This window comes from Littorina saxatilis, linkage group LG1, assembly GCF_037325665.1.
Source record: "Littorina saxatilis isolate snail1 linkage group LG1, US_GU_Lsax_2.0, whole genome shotgun sequence".
In the NCBI taxonomy this organism is placed as follows: domain Eukaryota; kingdom Metazoa; phylum Mollusca; class Gastropoda; order Littorinimorpha; family Littorinidae; genus Littorina; species Littorina saxatilis.
The window spans coordinates 49533155-49550885 of NC_090245.1; the positions used below are offsets into that span (position 1 = coordinate 49533155).

Below are 17731 nucleotides of genomic sequence, written 5' to 3' on the forward strand. Positions count from 1 at the left end.
CGCCAAACATTGAAGAGTGTTCTTAACTTGTAATTAACAAACGTTGTATATATTGATATCGTTTGTGCATTTTCACATATTACAACGAAAAAAGCACAGGAAAGTGCTATTTTAGCTGTCAGTTTTGTTTGTTTGTCTTCTCGGTTTAGAATTTGCTAACAGAACCGGCTTTAATGTCGCTTTTTTCCGCTGTGTGTTCAGTCATATTTGACGAAGTTTCCCCTGGGTAATGAACTTGTGTAATTGTTTCCGTGCAGGACAAAGGTTCAAAGAAGATACAAAAGTATCAACAACTATTTGAGTTTCTTTGTGTGTGTTGTGAAGATGTTGGAAAGACGATAGGAGAGAGAAAGAGAGAGAGAGAGAGAGAGAGAGAGAGAGAGAGAGAGGAGGGTGGGAGGGGGTAAAAGAGAGGGTTTCTGTGAGGGGGTGGGAAGGGGAAAAGAGAGAGAATTTCTGTGTGTGTGTGTGTGTGTGCTGTGCTGTGTGTGTGTATGTATGTTTACGTGCGCACATGGTTTTGTGTGTGTGTGTGTGTGTGTGTGTGTGTGTGTGTGTGTGTGTGTGTGTGTGTGTGTGTGTGTGTGTGTGTGTTATTCTGTCTGTCTGCCTGTCTGTCTGTCAGTGTCTGTGTGGTGCGTGCACATGGATGAGTGCTCATTTTCCTGTCTGTCGTCTATTCTCCTTTCCTGTGTTTGAATGTCTGTTTACTAAGGGCATTATGGACCGTGCATAATTATATGTCTTCCCTAAAAAAACAAAGAAAAGAAAAACAAAGTATCTATGGCTTTCAGATTACATCACAGCCTACTCTGCACACATCCACTTAAACCCGAATTCAACACTTCTCATACTACCTTCATTCGCCACGAATTTTAATATTTCGCATTCAGTACACTGCTGTCAGACAACGGCTACAGTCAATTGATGTGAGTCAGAAAACAAAACCGTCAACGGACTTCCGACAGCGGGCATATTTTGAATCGAAGGAGATATACCGGTATATGTACGAATACGAGAAGAAAATACGGATGCTTATTGCTGACACATATTTGTACTGAGCGTGAAACACAGGATATATCAGCATGTCTACACGCGAAATAGTGTGTGGATTGTTTAGTGTCAGCCTTCTGATTGTAATTTAAACGATCAATTGCACCCAAAAGATAAATCGAAAACGTGAACTAGTCCACACAAAAATCTTCTCTTTTTTTGTGTATGTGGTTCTGTTTTGTTTCATTTTGTTTTGTTGGTTGGTTGTTTTTTGTTTGTTTAAATGCAGGCACGACTCCAGTACATGAATGTAGATGTGTTGACGTCAACTGCAACAGTAATAGAAACGACAATGCGTCACGCTCATAAGATAATTGCCTATGTCATTTTTTGGTGTTTTGAGAAAAACGTTTTTGGTTTCTGAACAATCTGTCTATCTTATTTTAGTAATAAGTTGCAAACTGCCTATCTCGAGCGGTTGACAACGGAATAAGCGAGAGTCAAAGAGCTGGCAGCAACGTTTTTAATCAGCACAACTGCATAACAACTGCATAAACAAGTGTTGACCTTAACGGGGTCAAGAAGCCGCCCTTGGTAATATTTTTTGTTTGTTTGTTTGCTTAACGCCCAGCCGACCATGAAGGGCCATATCAGGGCGGTGCTCCTTTGACATATAACGTGCGCCACACACAAGACAGAAGTCGCAGCACAGGCTTCATGTCTCACCCAGTCACATTATTCTGACACCGGACCAACCAGTCCTAGCACTAACCCCGTAATGCCAGACGCCAGGCGGAGCAGCCACTAGATTGCCAATTTTAAAGTCTTAGGTATGACCCGGCCGGGGTTCGAACCCACGACCTCCCGATCACGGGGCGGACGCCTTACCACTAGGCCAACCGTGCCGGTATCCTTGGTAATATGGGGGTGGGACACGGAGACAGAGAGACAGACAGACAAAGGGAGGGAAAAAATTTTTAAATGAATAAATTATAATAAAACAAGTCGCGTAAGGCAAAATTACTACATTTAGTCAAGCTGTGGAACTCACAGAATGAAACTGAACGCATTGGTTTTTTTCACAGTGACCGTAGTCCGTCGCTCGTGCAAAAGGCAATGAAATTAACGAGCCTGTTTAACGCAGTAGTGGTTGCGCTGTGCTGCATGCATAGGACGCTTTTCTGTACCTCTCTTCGTTTTAACTTTCTGAGCGTGTTTTTAATCCAAATTATATTATATCTATTTTTTTTAATCTGGAACCAACAAGGAATAAGATGAAATTGTTTTTATATCGATTTTATATTCTTTAATTTTAAGAGCTTGTTTTTAATCCGAATATAATATATTTATGTTTTTGGAATCAGAAAATGATGAAGAATAAGATGAACGTAATTTTGGATCGTTTTATACAAAAATAAGTTTAATTACAATTTTCGGATTTTTAATGACCAAAGTCATTAATTATTTTTTAAGCCTCCAAAATGGCCAAGCTGAAATGCAATACCAAAGTCCGGCCTTTGTCGAAGATTGCTTGGCCAAAATTTCAATCAATTTTAATGAAAAATGAGGGTGTGACAGTGCCGCCTCAACTTTTACAAAAAGCCGGATATGACGTCATCAGAGACATTTATCCAAAAAATGAAAAAACTTTTCGGAATATCATACCCAGGAACTCTCATGTCAAATTTCATAAAGATCGGTCCAGTAGTTTACTCTGAATCGCTCTACACACACACACACACACACACACACACACACACACACACACACACACACACACACACACACACACACACACACACCACGATCCTCGTCTCGATTCTCCTTCTACGTTAAAACATTTAGTCAAAACTTTACTAAATGTAAAAAAAATAAAAAAAATGAAAGTAAATAAATAATTGTTAGAAAAAATTAATTACAAAAAATTAATTGAATAAATTAAGAAATAATTTTTAAACAAATTGACCGAGCTCTTTACACGTGGTGACATGGTAGACAAACAAACACCTGAAACCCGGACAAACAGGCAGAGCAAATCCAGTATAGCACCCTTTACAAGGCAGCTTAATAATCCAACGCATGTTCGCATGCTTTCAGAGATCGAACGAGACCCGAAGGGAAGTAACTCATTACCGCCTCTTTCCAAAGTAAATGACGTACACAGTTTTGCGTCACTTCACCTTCACAGTACCAATGATATTACTCAGGAACGGCCCATACTTTCTGAAGAAATATTCAACATAAGAAGTATCCTTCTACACAACCCACGCCATCCAAATAGAAACAAGAAAGGGAGGTAACTCATTCCATAAAAACCATGTAATTAGGAATTGAATATATATTGTGACACTCTCAGTGGGCAGCACATACCTTCAAATGCTTTTGAGGCCACCCCGGGCGAAGCTGGGCCCTGAATCTCTACTATCTTCTAAAACGTTCCTAAGTAAGGGAGATAACTCAAATTAAAGTTATTTTTCAGCAAACTGACTATGTGGATGGTAATACTTTTATACTGTCTGATTCTTATAGAATATATAGAGTCAAAGTGAGAAACAAAATGCCAGTAATAACATAAGACCAAAACGATATTTGGCAAACGAGTCTGTACCACGCAACCACACACACCAATAAAACAAACTCCACTGTTACCGCCCAACGAATCATCCAAATATCGGAGCAATCATCCAAATACCAAACCAAAACACTGATCTAAAAATATAGATCAGTGAACCACAAATGGGAGTTCAAGTTCAAGTTCAAGTTTTAGTAGTCCATAACCCATGGGGGCATTTTGAACAATAAATACAATCAATACAATCATGATATATGCTAATATAGTAAATAAATGGAGGGGAAAAAATTTATTAAAAAAAATTATGAAAAACTGTTACTAATTCTATTAATAAAGTTCAAAATATTCTTTAGCAATTTCTTTTTCTTAGTAGCAAACAACTTTTTAAATTTAAGTGCATTAGGTGCATTTTTCCAATAGTAAGGTGCTAACAACTCAGCTCTTTCTTCTTTGAAAAAATCACAGACAAATAAATAATGAAATTCATCACCTATGTCTTGTGATACACATTTGGTGCAAATTCTTTCTGACCTCGGGATATTAAGATAACGTTCTTTCTGTACAGGCAAATTGTTGTTTAATGTTCTAAACTTCATCATTGAAACACATTGCTGATATGGCAGGTGTGTGACATAGTGTTCACATGCAAAAATATCTTTAAACATTCGATAATTCCAAAACATATTTTTTGTTCCAATTTCTGTAAACCATTTATGGATATACTGGTCATACAAGCTTCTTTTTACTTTCTTTTTAAACCATGCGCTTGAGTATTGAACATTTTCTTGAAAAGTCCAAAGGCCAGAGAGACCAATTTCATTTAAGTTTTTTTCAATAAAACATAAATAATTAGATTCAATCATCTTGTTGATATACAATTTATAAGTAAAGCAATACACAATACTTGAAAATGTATAGGACTAATCAGTTTATACCAAAAGCAAAGCATTCTACATTTCATATGGGAAAGGGAAGTAACCTGCGGGAATTCCCGCACATGTCAGTGGGTTTCGTCCCCTGGCTCGGTTTGTAAAAGCGTTAAAAGCTAATATCTTCCGTTTGACTACCGTTAGGAATGTAATTTTTTGCATACAAAAAACAAAGCCTATTCCTAACAATTTCACAAAATTTGAGCTTAATTGACCCAGAGATACAAGTCTTACCCGACAAACACCGACCGACTGACCGCCCGCCCGCCTCAAACAAACAAACAAACAAACAAACAGACAGAGCAAATCCAGTAAGCCCCACATTATTCTAATGGCGGCTTAATAAGCTTGTGCACACCAAACAAGTCTTCCTGTATGAAAACAGTAGATTCTGCTGAAAAGTGCCTAACTCAGAAACGAGAACTGCAGTTTTGCTTACGTAAACGTGACAATGATTTCCGATGGTCTGAGAGTTTGTACTCTCTAACACATGAAAGGTACCCTCCCAGTAGCTTCCCCTGTAGTCACACTGCAGAAATGCTTAACATTGAGTTAGGTATTTTTCTTATGAGCGTGACGAATTTTATTTGTCATTATGGGTATTTGGGCAAAGTCTGCACTCACTCTGCATGTAAGCTGCATGTTACAACTGTGTCAGCGTCGCAAACACCCCTTCCTTGACGGGTAGGGTTTATTAGTGTATATTTGGTTGACGGGTATAATTATAGGGTTGTGGGGAAAACACCCCGAATAAGAAGATGACATATTTTGTAATTTAAAGCCACATTCATATATATTTTTTCATTCCATTTTCAATTACATTCTTTTATTGTCCATTTCCTGGAAAATTCGGGTCGCTTCCTCGCAGTTGAAAGCGTGCAACAACGAAGTCGCGCTACCCAGGTGTGCGCTCGTTTAGGTGTAATCAGACATTTGCACATCTGTAAGAATGCCCGTGTGGGTTTTTTTTTTACATGCCACAGACGCGACATGGAGAGGCGCGTGGATACTGTCTCTGAGCACAAAGTTCATCCTTAATTGTGCGTCCCTGTCCGGATTCGAACCCGTGACCCGCGTATCACAAGTCCAGCCAACTGAGCTACCGGGCACCCAGAGCGTGTTGACGGGATTGGTGAATAGACTGAATTTAAAAAAAATAAAATTAAAAAAACCTAGAAAGGTCAAATCACTTCAACGTTGAATTCACGATGAAAGTTTTTCTAGTGCATGCAGATCGAGTGCATTAAAATTGAAACCTAAAGGATGACATCAGGGCATACAAAGGCAGGACATATGTTTGGTGCTTTACCTTATTGTTTACATGGAAAGAAAGGTAGTTTTACGTAATTAAACACAGTCTGCACCCCTTGTACAGATAGGTGTGACAATTGTGTCAGCATCAACCCATTCGCTTTCATTAACTGGTATACAGGGTTGTGGGGAAAACACCCCAGTAGGTAAATCTATCGTCATGTAAAACATTGTCCACATGTGACGAGATGTACATTGGAGCCTGTCTATAACGACCGCACTGTAAATTGAAGTGTTCCGCTTTTGTGCACACTTTTTGAAACCAGTGGTGAACACTGTGTGGAATACTATAGAGTTATTCTACTTGAAAAAGTAGCACACATTGTAAACACTATTTCTTGTTTACCATGTGTGCTACTTTTGCTAGTATAGTTATATAGGCAGGGCTCCCCATAGCGCGCGTCCCTGCGTCCTATACGCACTAGAAGCCGAAAACACGAACTAGAAATATATGGCGGGGGTCCCTGGACGCACTAGATTTTAAAAGAGCGGGTCCTAGGACGCACTAAATTTCCTTTATCGTGCTTACCGTAGATACCATTTTCAGACTGCAATCGACAGTTCGCAGTACACTATACGTGACCACAATGTTTTATAATTACACTGGGACTACGGTTGGCCTAGTGGTAAGGCGTCCGCCCCGTGATCGGGAGGTCGTGGGTTCGAACCCCGGCCGGGTGATACCTAGGACTTTAAAATTGGCAATCTAGTAGCTGCTCCGCCTGGCGTCTGGCATTATGGGGTTAGTGCTAGGACTGGTTGGTCCGGTGTCAGAATAATGTGACTGGGTGAGACATGAAGCCTGTGCTGCGACTTCTGTCTTGTGTGTGGCGCACGTTATATGTCAAAGCAGCACCGCCCTAGCCTGATATGGCCCTTCGTTGTCGGCTGGGCGTTAAGCAAACAAACAACAACACTGGGACTTTTCGGCTTTTGGACCCTTGGGACCCTCTAAAATGTAAAAGTGGGGGAGCCCTGTATAGTATGTCGCACAGTGTTCACTACTGGTTACAAAAAGTGGGGGAGCCCTGTATAGTATGTCGCACAGTGTTCACTACTGGTTACAAAAAGTGGGGGAGCCCTGTATAGTATGTCGCACAGTGTTCACTACTGGTTACAAAAAGTGGGGGAGCCCTGTATAGTATTCGCACAGTGTTCACTACTGGTTACAAAAAGTGGGGGAGCCCTGTATAGTATGTCGCACAGTGTTCACTAGTGTGTTCAAAAGTGGAACACTTCAATTTACAGTGCACCCAAGCAGGGACCTATATTTAGATGACCCAAGGGATCAACAAAAAGTGGTCGATACAGACAGCTGGTCGCTACGGAAAGATGATTTATACAGAAGAAAAACTCGTGTGGGACCATTCAGAGTGATCGTTTGGGCAGTTGTTCGTTTCCGAGAGGTGCAGGTTTGACTTAAATCTTCAAACGGGGCCGGGTAGGTCAGTTGGTAGAGCCTTAGACTTGTGATCCTGGGGTCACGGGTTCGCATGCAGAGACAGTATCCATGTCCCATGTGGCACGTATGTAACCGTGTGCCGACACACTACGATCACCTTGGGAAGCGAAGTGCAATCAAACAGGATTGAAAATGTTGGGGCTAATTTCTTAGCCCTATAAAAACTGTTATGCAAACCCGAAGGTTTCCATGAACATACAGACAATCGGAAACCACCATGAGACCCCATCACAAACAGAACTCTACAATCCACTGGTGTTGACTTTTAAAGGCCAACAACTCGGGTGCAGAGTCTGCCGTGAAAGGAGCGGTAGCCTCCCCTGTCACACGTAAAAGACCTCGGTCACTCTGCCAGAAGTGCAGGTGGCTGACTACATGTACACCTGAACACAAACACACCTGCAATGGGTTGGTACGTTACTCTTGTTCCTGCACGTTTTCCACTGGGAGGAAGTGACCCACATTTCCCAGCATAGGGATAATATATGAAAATAAAAATAAAAGAAAGGAAAGAAAATACATTCTAAAAATGAAATGAAAAAAGTGCGCACATCTTGTCAGCACTACGAATACTCTTTCAATGACGGGTATATATAGAGTAATGGGGAAACCACCCCGGGTAGAAAAATAACATGTTTATTAGCTTCAGTTCACCCATTTAGCTGCATTCATTTCTTAAATGACACGAGTGTTTGTCTCGATAATTAATTCATCCAAACATTCCCATGGAATAACGACACAAATCAAAACTCAACAGACTTTGTCATTTCTGTGCAGAGTGGGATATGTTTTTTAATGAATGTATTCTTTTAACCGACACTAGTGTCAATATGTGAAATTACTTAATTAACACATTCCTACTCTGCATTTTAAGCATGTTTTGGCATATATCCAAGCGCGGAGGGATCCCGTTCTAACCCCATGTCACCTGCGACTGAATATCTGATAAACTAGTCCGAACTATTTGCATGGGGAAGAAGACTATGCCTTTTCAAAGAAGTCCACAAACATCATTGTAGAGAGAGGTGTGACGATGTGTCAGCATCACGAATACTCACTCCTTCCTTTACTGATGGCTTTAATACGGTCGTGGGGAAAACACACCCCGAGTAGGAAGATGCCATCTTTCATAGCTTCACACACTGAGCAACAGTGGAACCCCCCTTTTAAGACCTCCACAAATCTGACAAAAGCAGGTCTTAAAGGCCCGGCAGGAGTATATAAGGAGCCTGACCTTCTGCGTTGGCAAATCATTTCAAACCTCTTGCAGGCAACCGACAAATACTGCTCCTACATTTTCTTAAATATCTCGGTTAAGCATGAGTTACGGTGTCAGATTCTTTGTTCACACAGCTGGTTTTCACACATTTACCGCCCTATGCGCTTAGATAAGGTTAATTCTCCATAATAAAGAAGATATTTGTAAACAAACATTTCAATGGGGATCTTGTTCAAAGAAAAGGGCGGAGTCAACACTCTCCGACGTCACAGATTTACACCATGCGTTCCAAAAGGAAGGTGTCTTAAAATGGGGGTAAATTTACAAGGCAAAGGAACGAAAAATGCAAAAAGACAAGGTCTTAAAAGGGAGGACGTCTTAAAATTAGGAGGTCTAAACACTGAAGAGGGGTTTCACTGTATAAAGTTTGCCCCACGCGTACTCAACCGACTCATCACGATTTGTATTCACACTTCGCGCGCTGCAACAGTACGAGCTGTTTGGACAGAGGCTGGTCACAAAGCGAAGCGTTTGTAAGACGAATGAATGAACAGTGTGCGCCGAGACTGAGAAACAAACAGTGCGATGATGATGGGGCTCGACTGACGCTCGTTTCTTAGTGGAGAGAATGGCGAGTATTCGCGGGGGCCGAAATACAACACAACACTACACTTCTCTACACTAGGCTTCGCTACACTACACTATACTATACTATGCTACAGTATTGTACATTGTACTAGACTACACTACCCTGCACTGCACTACACTACACTACAGTAGTGTACACTACTTCACTACACTACACTACACTTCACTTCACTACACTACACTACACTACAGTATTGTACACTGTACAACACTTCATTACACTACACTACACTGTACTACACTACATTGCACTACACTACACTACACTACACTACACTATACTACACTACAGTAGTGTACACTGCACTACACTACACAGCACGACAATACAATGCAATGTAATATACTATATAATACAAATATTAGGATTTTATCAAGATTAAAAGTAGACTGTAACAGACTCTGGGTTTTAAAGAACCTTCTGCGTTTTACTGTCTGCTTACTGTAGCAATTTTTTTTTAAATTCTTTATTGTCAAATTTTGGTTGCAAACCATTCCCGCTGTTCGCCTTCCTTGCTGCGAGTTGTCTTGCTGCACTTGACTAAAAGAAACGCAGCACTGCGCACTAACCGTTTCTTTTATTCTCTTACCTTCTTTTTTATTCCCTCCCTTTCTTTTATTCCCTCCCCTGAAAGGACTGACAAGAAGACCAATGTTTGAGCACAGGCGGGAGGCAAAGCACGGGATAAACACCGGATTGCGAAGCAAACAAAGAAACCTGGCAACATTTTAAATTATGAGCAGTATGTCCTTTTTTTTGTCGATGGAATTTGTGTGATATGAGGAAAATATTGCAACTTTTTTGAGTGATTCATACAAATTTGACAGCTATCGCAGAAGGACCCGGATGCTCATTTATCGCTCCCTTTCCGCCAACTCAATTCAACTCAGTACAGTTATAGGCTTCATTAAGATGTTGGAAATTCCGAACTGACAGTATGTTCTACTGTCGTGTATGTTTATTTATAAACCCACGTTAAAAAGGTGGGTTGTGGAGTATTTACAACAGAAAAAAACACGCACGCACGCACGCACGTTCACCGTGGCACACATACACACACACACACACACACACACACACACACACACACACACACACACACTAACAAATACGTACATTAATGGACAAACAGATCAAATTAAATCGACTCCAATCTAGTAAAACTCCTTTTCAATCCAGCACAATTCATCTCATTTCATTCCTCCAATGTCAAACCAACCCCCAAATAATCACAGACAAATGCAGATTGCATGCATCAAAACAACAACCGTGAAACCTCCCAGTATGTCAAACCTACTAAACGTCTCTAGTGTGTGTGTGTGTGTGTGTGTGTGTGTGTGTGTGTGTGTGTGTGTGTGTGTGTGTTTATTTGTGTGTATGTGAGTGAGTGTGTGTGTGCGCGCGCGCGCGCGTGTGTGTGTGTGTGTGTGTGTGTGAGTGTGTGTGTTTTTGTGTGCGTGCGTGCGTGTGTGCGTGTGTGTATGTGTGTGTGCGTGTGTGTGCGTTCGTGCGTGCGTGCGTGCTAGCGTGCGTGTATGCGTGCGTATGTATGTGTGTGCGTACGTGCGTGCGTGTGTGCGTATGTGTGTGACTGTGTGTGCATGCGTGCGTTCGTGTACGTGTGTCGGTATGTGTTTACGTGCGTGTGCGTGACTGCGTACGTGCATGCGTGCGTGTGTGGGTGTCTGTATCTGTCCGACCAAACAACTTTTGAAACTTTGTATTTATTTGCACCTCCATGAGCCTTTATGGGGCTTCTGTTTGCGTGTGTGTCTATATGTGTGTCTGTGCACCTGATGTCTGTGCGTAAGTGTATATACTGAGGTAAGTGTTTAAGTACACAATCAAGAAGGTGCATCTTTCAAAGCCTCAGAGGATTTCCCACGATACGAGGGTTGATATAAAAGGATGAGAGACCAGCATCTTCGTCGCACTTCCTCCCGCCGGACCACTCGTTAGGTCACATCTTTCATAGTCAACAATACTGTCTGCACACCCCACCTAGCTACACAGGTAAGTGTGACTTTATACCCCTCTCTGTGTAACCTGCACGATAAGGGTGGCGGTATATGGTTACTTTTGTGTTCAATGGTGTTTGTTTGTTTCTCTCTTTTGTGGTGTTTATTGTCTTAAGGACCCAAGACCCATGCCAGGCTGACATAGATTTGAGTCGCTGATTTGTTTTCTACCTACTCTTTGAAAAAATATTTACATTTAAGGCTTCACTAGAAGGTAGAAGGTTCCTTAAAACTCAGTTTTTGTTATTACAGTGGAACCCCCCTTTTAAGACCCCCCATTTTAAGACTCCTTCCTTTTTAAGACCTGATTTTGTCAGATTTTTGGAGGTCTTAAAAGGGGGGTACGGGTTCCACTGTAATCGGTTTATTAAATCTTCTTCCAAATCTGAATCTCTTCAGGTAAAAACCTTGTCCGGGGGTACGTCCCGGAACCTGTTCAGTGTGAAATTGTTATGACAATTCTTTTACTATTGATTAACAAAATTAATAATAATAATAAAACATTTTTCTATAGCGCTGTTCACCGCCAGATAACAGTCTCACGGCGCTTTACATTGCCCATTAAAATTCAACATTTTACATATAAAAAGTTTCCTCGTAAGAAATAAAATACAAGCATTATTAGCTTACATTTCATAAACAACGACCACATACATAAGATAATCTAGAAAATTAAAAACATTTTTTTTTAAAGATGAGAAGAAAAAAAAGATGAAAAATACGTAAGATAAGTAATAGACACATAGTTACACATAAAAAGTCTGACATATAAAAAAAGCTTACATAAAAGCGTACAGATCTAAAACAGAACGAAGATGTAACACAGACTGTGGGGCAACAAATTAAACAACAAACAATTTAACAGGCATACTGTATTATAAACCCACAATTAGAGAGGTCATGATAAGAAAATTCTCTCTACCAAACCAGAACGAACAAAATTCAGGATTATACAAATTCACATGAAACAGAAAGTAAACAAATGTTTGAAAGTGAGCGTATGAAGCGGTTTGGAAGCAAGTTTCCCTAATGAACATTTTGTGCAATACTCTATAGTTCTATGCAAAATTAGCACACATTATGAACACAATTTCGTGTTTAGCACACATGGTAAACACGAAATTGTGTTCATAATGTGCGACATAGTATATAACTCCACTAGTGGAGTTATATACTATGTCGCACAGTGTTCACAACTGGTTGCAAAAAGTGTGTTCAAAAGTGGAACACTTCTGTTTACCTTGTACGTACGATGTAAGCGATTGCATACATAATGTGAGAATGATCTTTTTCTCAAGATTTGTGTGCGACGAAAAAAAAGTGCTGCATAAATATGTTACCAAAAACGAGGCAAAGCCAAAAACAAAAAAATCGACAAAATTTAACTACGAATGAATGAGTGACTAAAAGATAAATCAATATATAAAAAGAGGGAATATCAAATGAAATTATCTATGTATTAACTACAAAACAAGTATAGAAGATAATTTATTACCTTTATATTAAAATCATTTAAATGGTCCTTTTTTTATTTTTTGGGAATCACAATGAAAAAAAAGGTACGACTGAAAACAGCCAAAGCTTATTAATACACTGATACAGTCTTTTCACGCTGATCCGCTTTGTTTGATATTATACGCAGCGCCAAAAACGAGTACCGAACACATATGATGTTTGTGAGAGAGAAAAACTGAAAAGGAGATTGTGCTCTTATTGTACCGTGCTTTGCCTCTCATTACACGAATCCGGTTTGTTTGATATTATACACAGCGCCAAATACGAACACTGAACACATATTCATTGCATTGGAGTATTGGGTGATGTTTACAGGGGGAAAGGGAGATAGTGGTTTTACTGTACCGTGCTTTGACTGTCGTTGTACCAATCCTTTGCAGGCCTATAAGATCAACTAAAGAGATAGTGTTCGTACTGTACCGTTCTTTGCCTTTCGTTGTACCAACCCTTTGCAGACCTACGACCAACTAAAGAGATAGTGTTCGTACTGTACCGTTCTTTGCCTCTTATTATACCAATCCTTTGCAGACCTATAAGACCAACTAAAGAGATAGTGTTCGTATTGTACCGTTCTTTGCCTCTTATTATAGCCATCCGTTGCAGGCCTAAGACCAACTAAAGAGATAGTGTTCGTAGTGTACCGTTCTTTGCCTCTTATTATAGCCATCCGTTGCAGGCCTAAGACCAACTAAAGAGATAGTGTTCGTAGTGTACCGTTCTTTGCCTCTTATTATAGCCATCCGTTGCAGGCCTAAGACCAACTAAAGAGATAGTGTTCGCATTGTACCGTTCTTTGCCTCTCATTATAGCCATCCGTTGCAGGCCTAAGACCAACTAAAGAGATAGTGTTCGTATTGTACCGTTCTTTGCCTCTTATTATAGCCATCCGTTGCAGGCCTAAGACCAACTAAAGAGATAGTGTTCGCATTGTACCGTTCTTTGCCTCTTATTATAGCCATCCGTTGCAGGCCTAAGACCAACCAAAGAGATAGTGTTCGCATTGTACCGTTCTTTGACTCTTATTATAGCCATCCGTTGCAGGCCTAAGACCAACTAAAGAGATAGTGTTCGTAGTGTACCGTTCTTTGCCTCTTATTATAGCCATCCGTTGCAGGCCTAAGACCAACTAAAGAGATAGTGTTCGTATTGTACCGTTCTTTGCCTCTTATTATAGCCATCCGTTGCAGGCCTAAGACCAACTAAAGAGATAGTGTTCGTATTGTACCGTTCTTTGCCTTTCATTATAGCCATCCGTTGCAGGCCTAAGACCAACTAAAGAGATAGTGTTCGCATTGTACCGTTCTTTGCCTCTCATTATAGCCATCCGTTGCAGGCCTAAGACCAACTAAAGAGATAGTGTTCGTAGTGTACCGTTCTTTGCCTCTTATTATAGCCATCCGTTGCAGGCCTAAGACCAACTAAAGAGATAGTGTTCGTAGTGTACCGTTCTTTGCCTCTTATTATAGCCATCCGTTGCAGGCCTAAGACCAACCAAAGAGATAGTGTTCGCATTGTACCGTTCTTTGCCTTTCATTATAGCCATCCGTTGCAGGCCTCAGACCAAACATGGCGTACCAAGGCCTAGTCCTGCCACGCTGCGTGGTTTTCTTTTCCGTCGTCACCTTCAGCCTCTGTCTTCCTTCGCTTTCTGAGAGGGAGTTGTCATATGAAGGGTAAGTTTTGTGATTGTTAGCTTGTTAGTTTGCTTGTTTGTTTGTGTGGTTTTGTTTTTTTGTTTTTGTTTGTTTGTTTGTTTGTGTGTGTGTGTGTGTGTGTGTGTGTGTGTGTGTGTGTGTGTATGTGTGTGTTTGTGTGTCTGTGTGTTGTGTGGTGTGTGTGTGCGAGTGTGTGTGTGTGTGTGTGTGTGTGTGTGTGTTTGTGTGTGTGTGTGAACGTAAGAGAAGTGGCGTCTTGTTGCTAGATTCAAAATTACTTAGTATGTCTGAGACCACACTAGTGGTAACAACAACAGCCAATGCCCTGTTAAATGTTCATGACGCCCAACTTTAATTAAAATTTGTCATGATATTATTATGATATTGTCATGATATTATTTTCAGTGTCTTGAATACTGACTTCACTATAAGTAGTGTTTGTTTCCTTGTAGCAATTTGTTACAAAAGATTTATATTTTGTTGGAATATAGTTTCGTTCCTGTGTAAGATTTTAAAAAATGAAACACAAGAAATCACAATGCCCCTTGTAAAACCACCAAAGCATTGGTATGAGAACTCGTTACACGGTGATTTTCAAAAATTATCAATCCTGTCATTGGTTTAAACTGAACATGGGCAGCCCAAATGACATGTTCTCTGGTGTTAGAAGCCCCGAGCATCTTAGAATGTGACTACAAGCGATTCGCCGTTTTCAGAATGGCACGTGGCCCCTGCCAAATTAAGTTCCTCTGTAAGAACGCCGTGGGCTAATACGTTTGCAAAAAAAAAAGCGTCGGTCGAGTTCTTGACTCGCACGATATTGATCAATGATATGTAAAACAATAACCTCCCATTTTTCCATGTCTCTTCTGTGCTTCGTCTTAAACTTAAATGTAAACCTGGTAAAACAAAAGAACTGAGAGCAACATGAAAATAGGTACATTTTTATGGACCACCTAAGACATGCATACAACTGTCAATTAGATGTTTGTAAGTAAGCTTGTTAGGTCAAAGGGGAAAAAACAGGGCTGACCAAATGCAGGTGGTAGAATTGATTGACGAACAGGCAAACAAATAGTAAAACAAAGACAACAATCGCTGTATCTTCGTCTTTTTCTTCTTCTTCTTCTGTGTTCGTGGGCTGTGACTCCCGCGTGCACTTGTTATTTTCGCAAGAGTGAGTCTTTAAGTGTGTAACCGAGTGCCGTAACACTACGAGGGAGGCGAAGTGCAATCAAACAGGATTGAAAATGTTAGGGCTAATTTCTTAGCCCTATAAAAACTGTTATGCAAACCAGAAGGTTTCCATGAACATACAGACAATTGGAAACCACCAGACCCCATCACCAACAGAATTCCACAATCCAGAGGTGTTGACTTAAAGACCAACAACTCGGGTGCAGAGTCTGCTGTGAAAGGAGCGGTAGCCTCCCCTGTCACAATCGCCCCCGTTTGAATAAACTCCGTCCCGAAGTTCCGAACCGGGGGACCACTGTCCATCCCAAGTTCGCAGAATGGGAACAGCATGAAAATGTTCAGTGGTCATATTATGTCATTACCTGAACATATCATGCCGAGTCCCATCCCTGCTCGCAGCGCCAGATGTAACCGAGTGCCGTAACACTACGATCACCTCGGGAGGCGAAGTGCAATCAAACAGGATTGAAAATGTTAGGGCTAATTTCTTAGCCCTATAAAAACTGTTATGCAAACCCGAAGGTTTCCATGAACGTACAGACAATCGGAAACCACCAGACCCCATCACAAACAGAATTCCACAATCCAGAGGTGTTGACTTAAAGGTCAACAACTCGGATGCAGAGTCTGCTGTGAAAGGAGCGGTAGCCTCCCCTGTCACAAGTGTATGAACGTTTTCCCTCGAGATTTAGACAACCACACTCTATTTTAGGGAGAGCTAGCTTGTCCCCCCACACACACCAAAAGAGAATAAGAAAGAAATGATAAGGAGGATGCAATTAGCGAACGATGTTTGCTGTGCCAAGGGCGGAATGTGACATGCGGACCACCCAGTAAAAAGCTCGTGAAAATGATTTAACCATGTTTGATTCTCCTCCTTTGTGCAACCGGGAGGACTCAAGATGATTCTTTGTTGTTGTCACAACCGTAGCTTTGTTCATGAAGTGCATGTCAGAACTTTGTTATTTCATTGTGAATGTCCATGATGAGAGCTAAACAGGACTGTAATCAAACTCTCTTACCATAAAATACACGTTTGGTATCGTCTGAAACCGAAGGACATGCATGCCACATTGGTGGTCGTTAAAGAAAACGTGTTTCTTGGACGGAATCTTCTGTCTGAATTGGAGGTGGGGGGGTTGGGGGCGGTTTACAGGGGCATTGTTACAGGGGCATTGTATGAGTCTAACTCTAACTGTGCCCCACTCTTGTTGAGCAGAAACACATTTTTCAAAACCGTTATAAATTCTACTTCCTTTTGTGAACAGCTGGAAAGTGAGGACTGTTTGAGTAACACAGCATGGTCGCCGCAAACACTGCGGACAAAGGCATTAGCAGAGTGCATATTTACACATACGAAAATGAAGTTGTACGTGTGAGGTACACTTTTTTAAGCGGAGAGATTTAATGGTGTTTGCCTTGTAAGTATAGCGACCGCGCGCTTTGATAAAAATACGGCATCTAAAATACTAAAATACCTTCGACCATCCTTCCCACCCCCGTCCCGTCTCCCACTTGCCATCCCTCCACCCCCCTCCCTCCCTTCCCCGTCCCCCTCCCCTCCCCCCCCAAAAAAGACCTCGGTCATTCTGCCATAAATGCCGGTGGCTGATTACACCTCAACACGCATACCGTGACCTGTATATCTCATCTAAAATCAGGCCGGTATAACACTCGGGAACATGCCCCGGATAATATCACTGTGAGGGCGTAAACCAACAGTTATCATTAGACATAACTCTCTATTTAAAACAAAATTTTTTTTTTTATCCTTTTCCAATTTATATAACGAAAAAGTCGGTATCATTTTCCACTTTTCAAACAAATCACTTTGTACATTCTTCGCCCATGTCAGCAACAATGATGCTAGAAAATCATACATATTTATCATATTAATACCTCCTTTCGTATAATCTGAACACAATACATTCCTCTTTACTTTTTCATACCCCCTTTTTGTTGGAGTGTTTTTCCTTCCACAAAAAGCGGGAAAAAATAGTGTTTAAAGTATCGAGCACCTTGTTGGGTGCCACGAGAGCTTGCATTGGGTAACACTCAATTAACTCTATTCATGACATTGCTCACGGCCTCAGATGACAATCGGATTCAAACTCTTTTCCATTAAACATACCTGAGATGGATGGAACAAAAGGTCAAGACGGAAAAGAGGGCCGTAGAGATGCAGGGAGCCGGTGAGAAGGTGTGTGTGTG

General features: G+C 41.0%; 1 protein-coding gene across 1 annotated transcript in view; it reads left to right on the forward strand.

Annotated features, from left to right (window-relative positions):
- Positions 1-10997: 10997 nt before the first annotated feature.
- Positions 10998-17731, forward strand: part of LOC138972773 (zinc carboxypeptidase-like) — a gene marked incomplete in the record, with an annotated part of 18254 nt that continues 11520 nt past the window's right edge. Inside the window, 2 exon segments of the mRNA XM_070345449.1 lie at positions 10998-11148; positions 14221-14341. Coding sequence (XP_070201550.1) covers positions 14235-14341 — 107 coding nt within the window.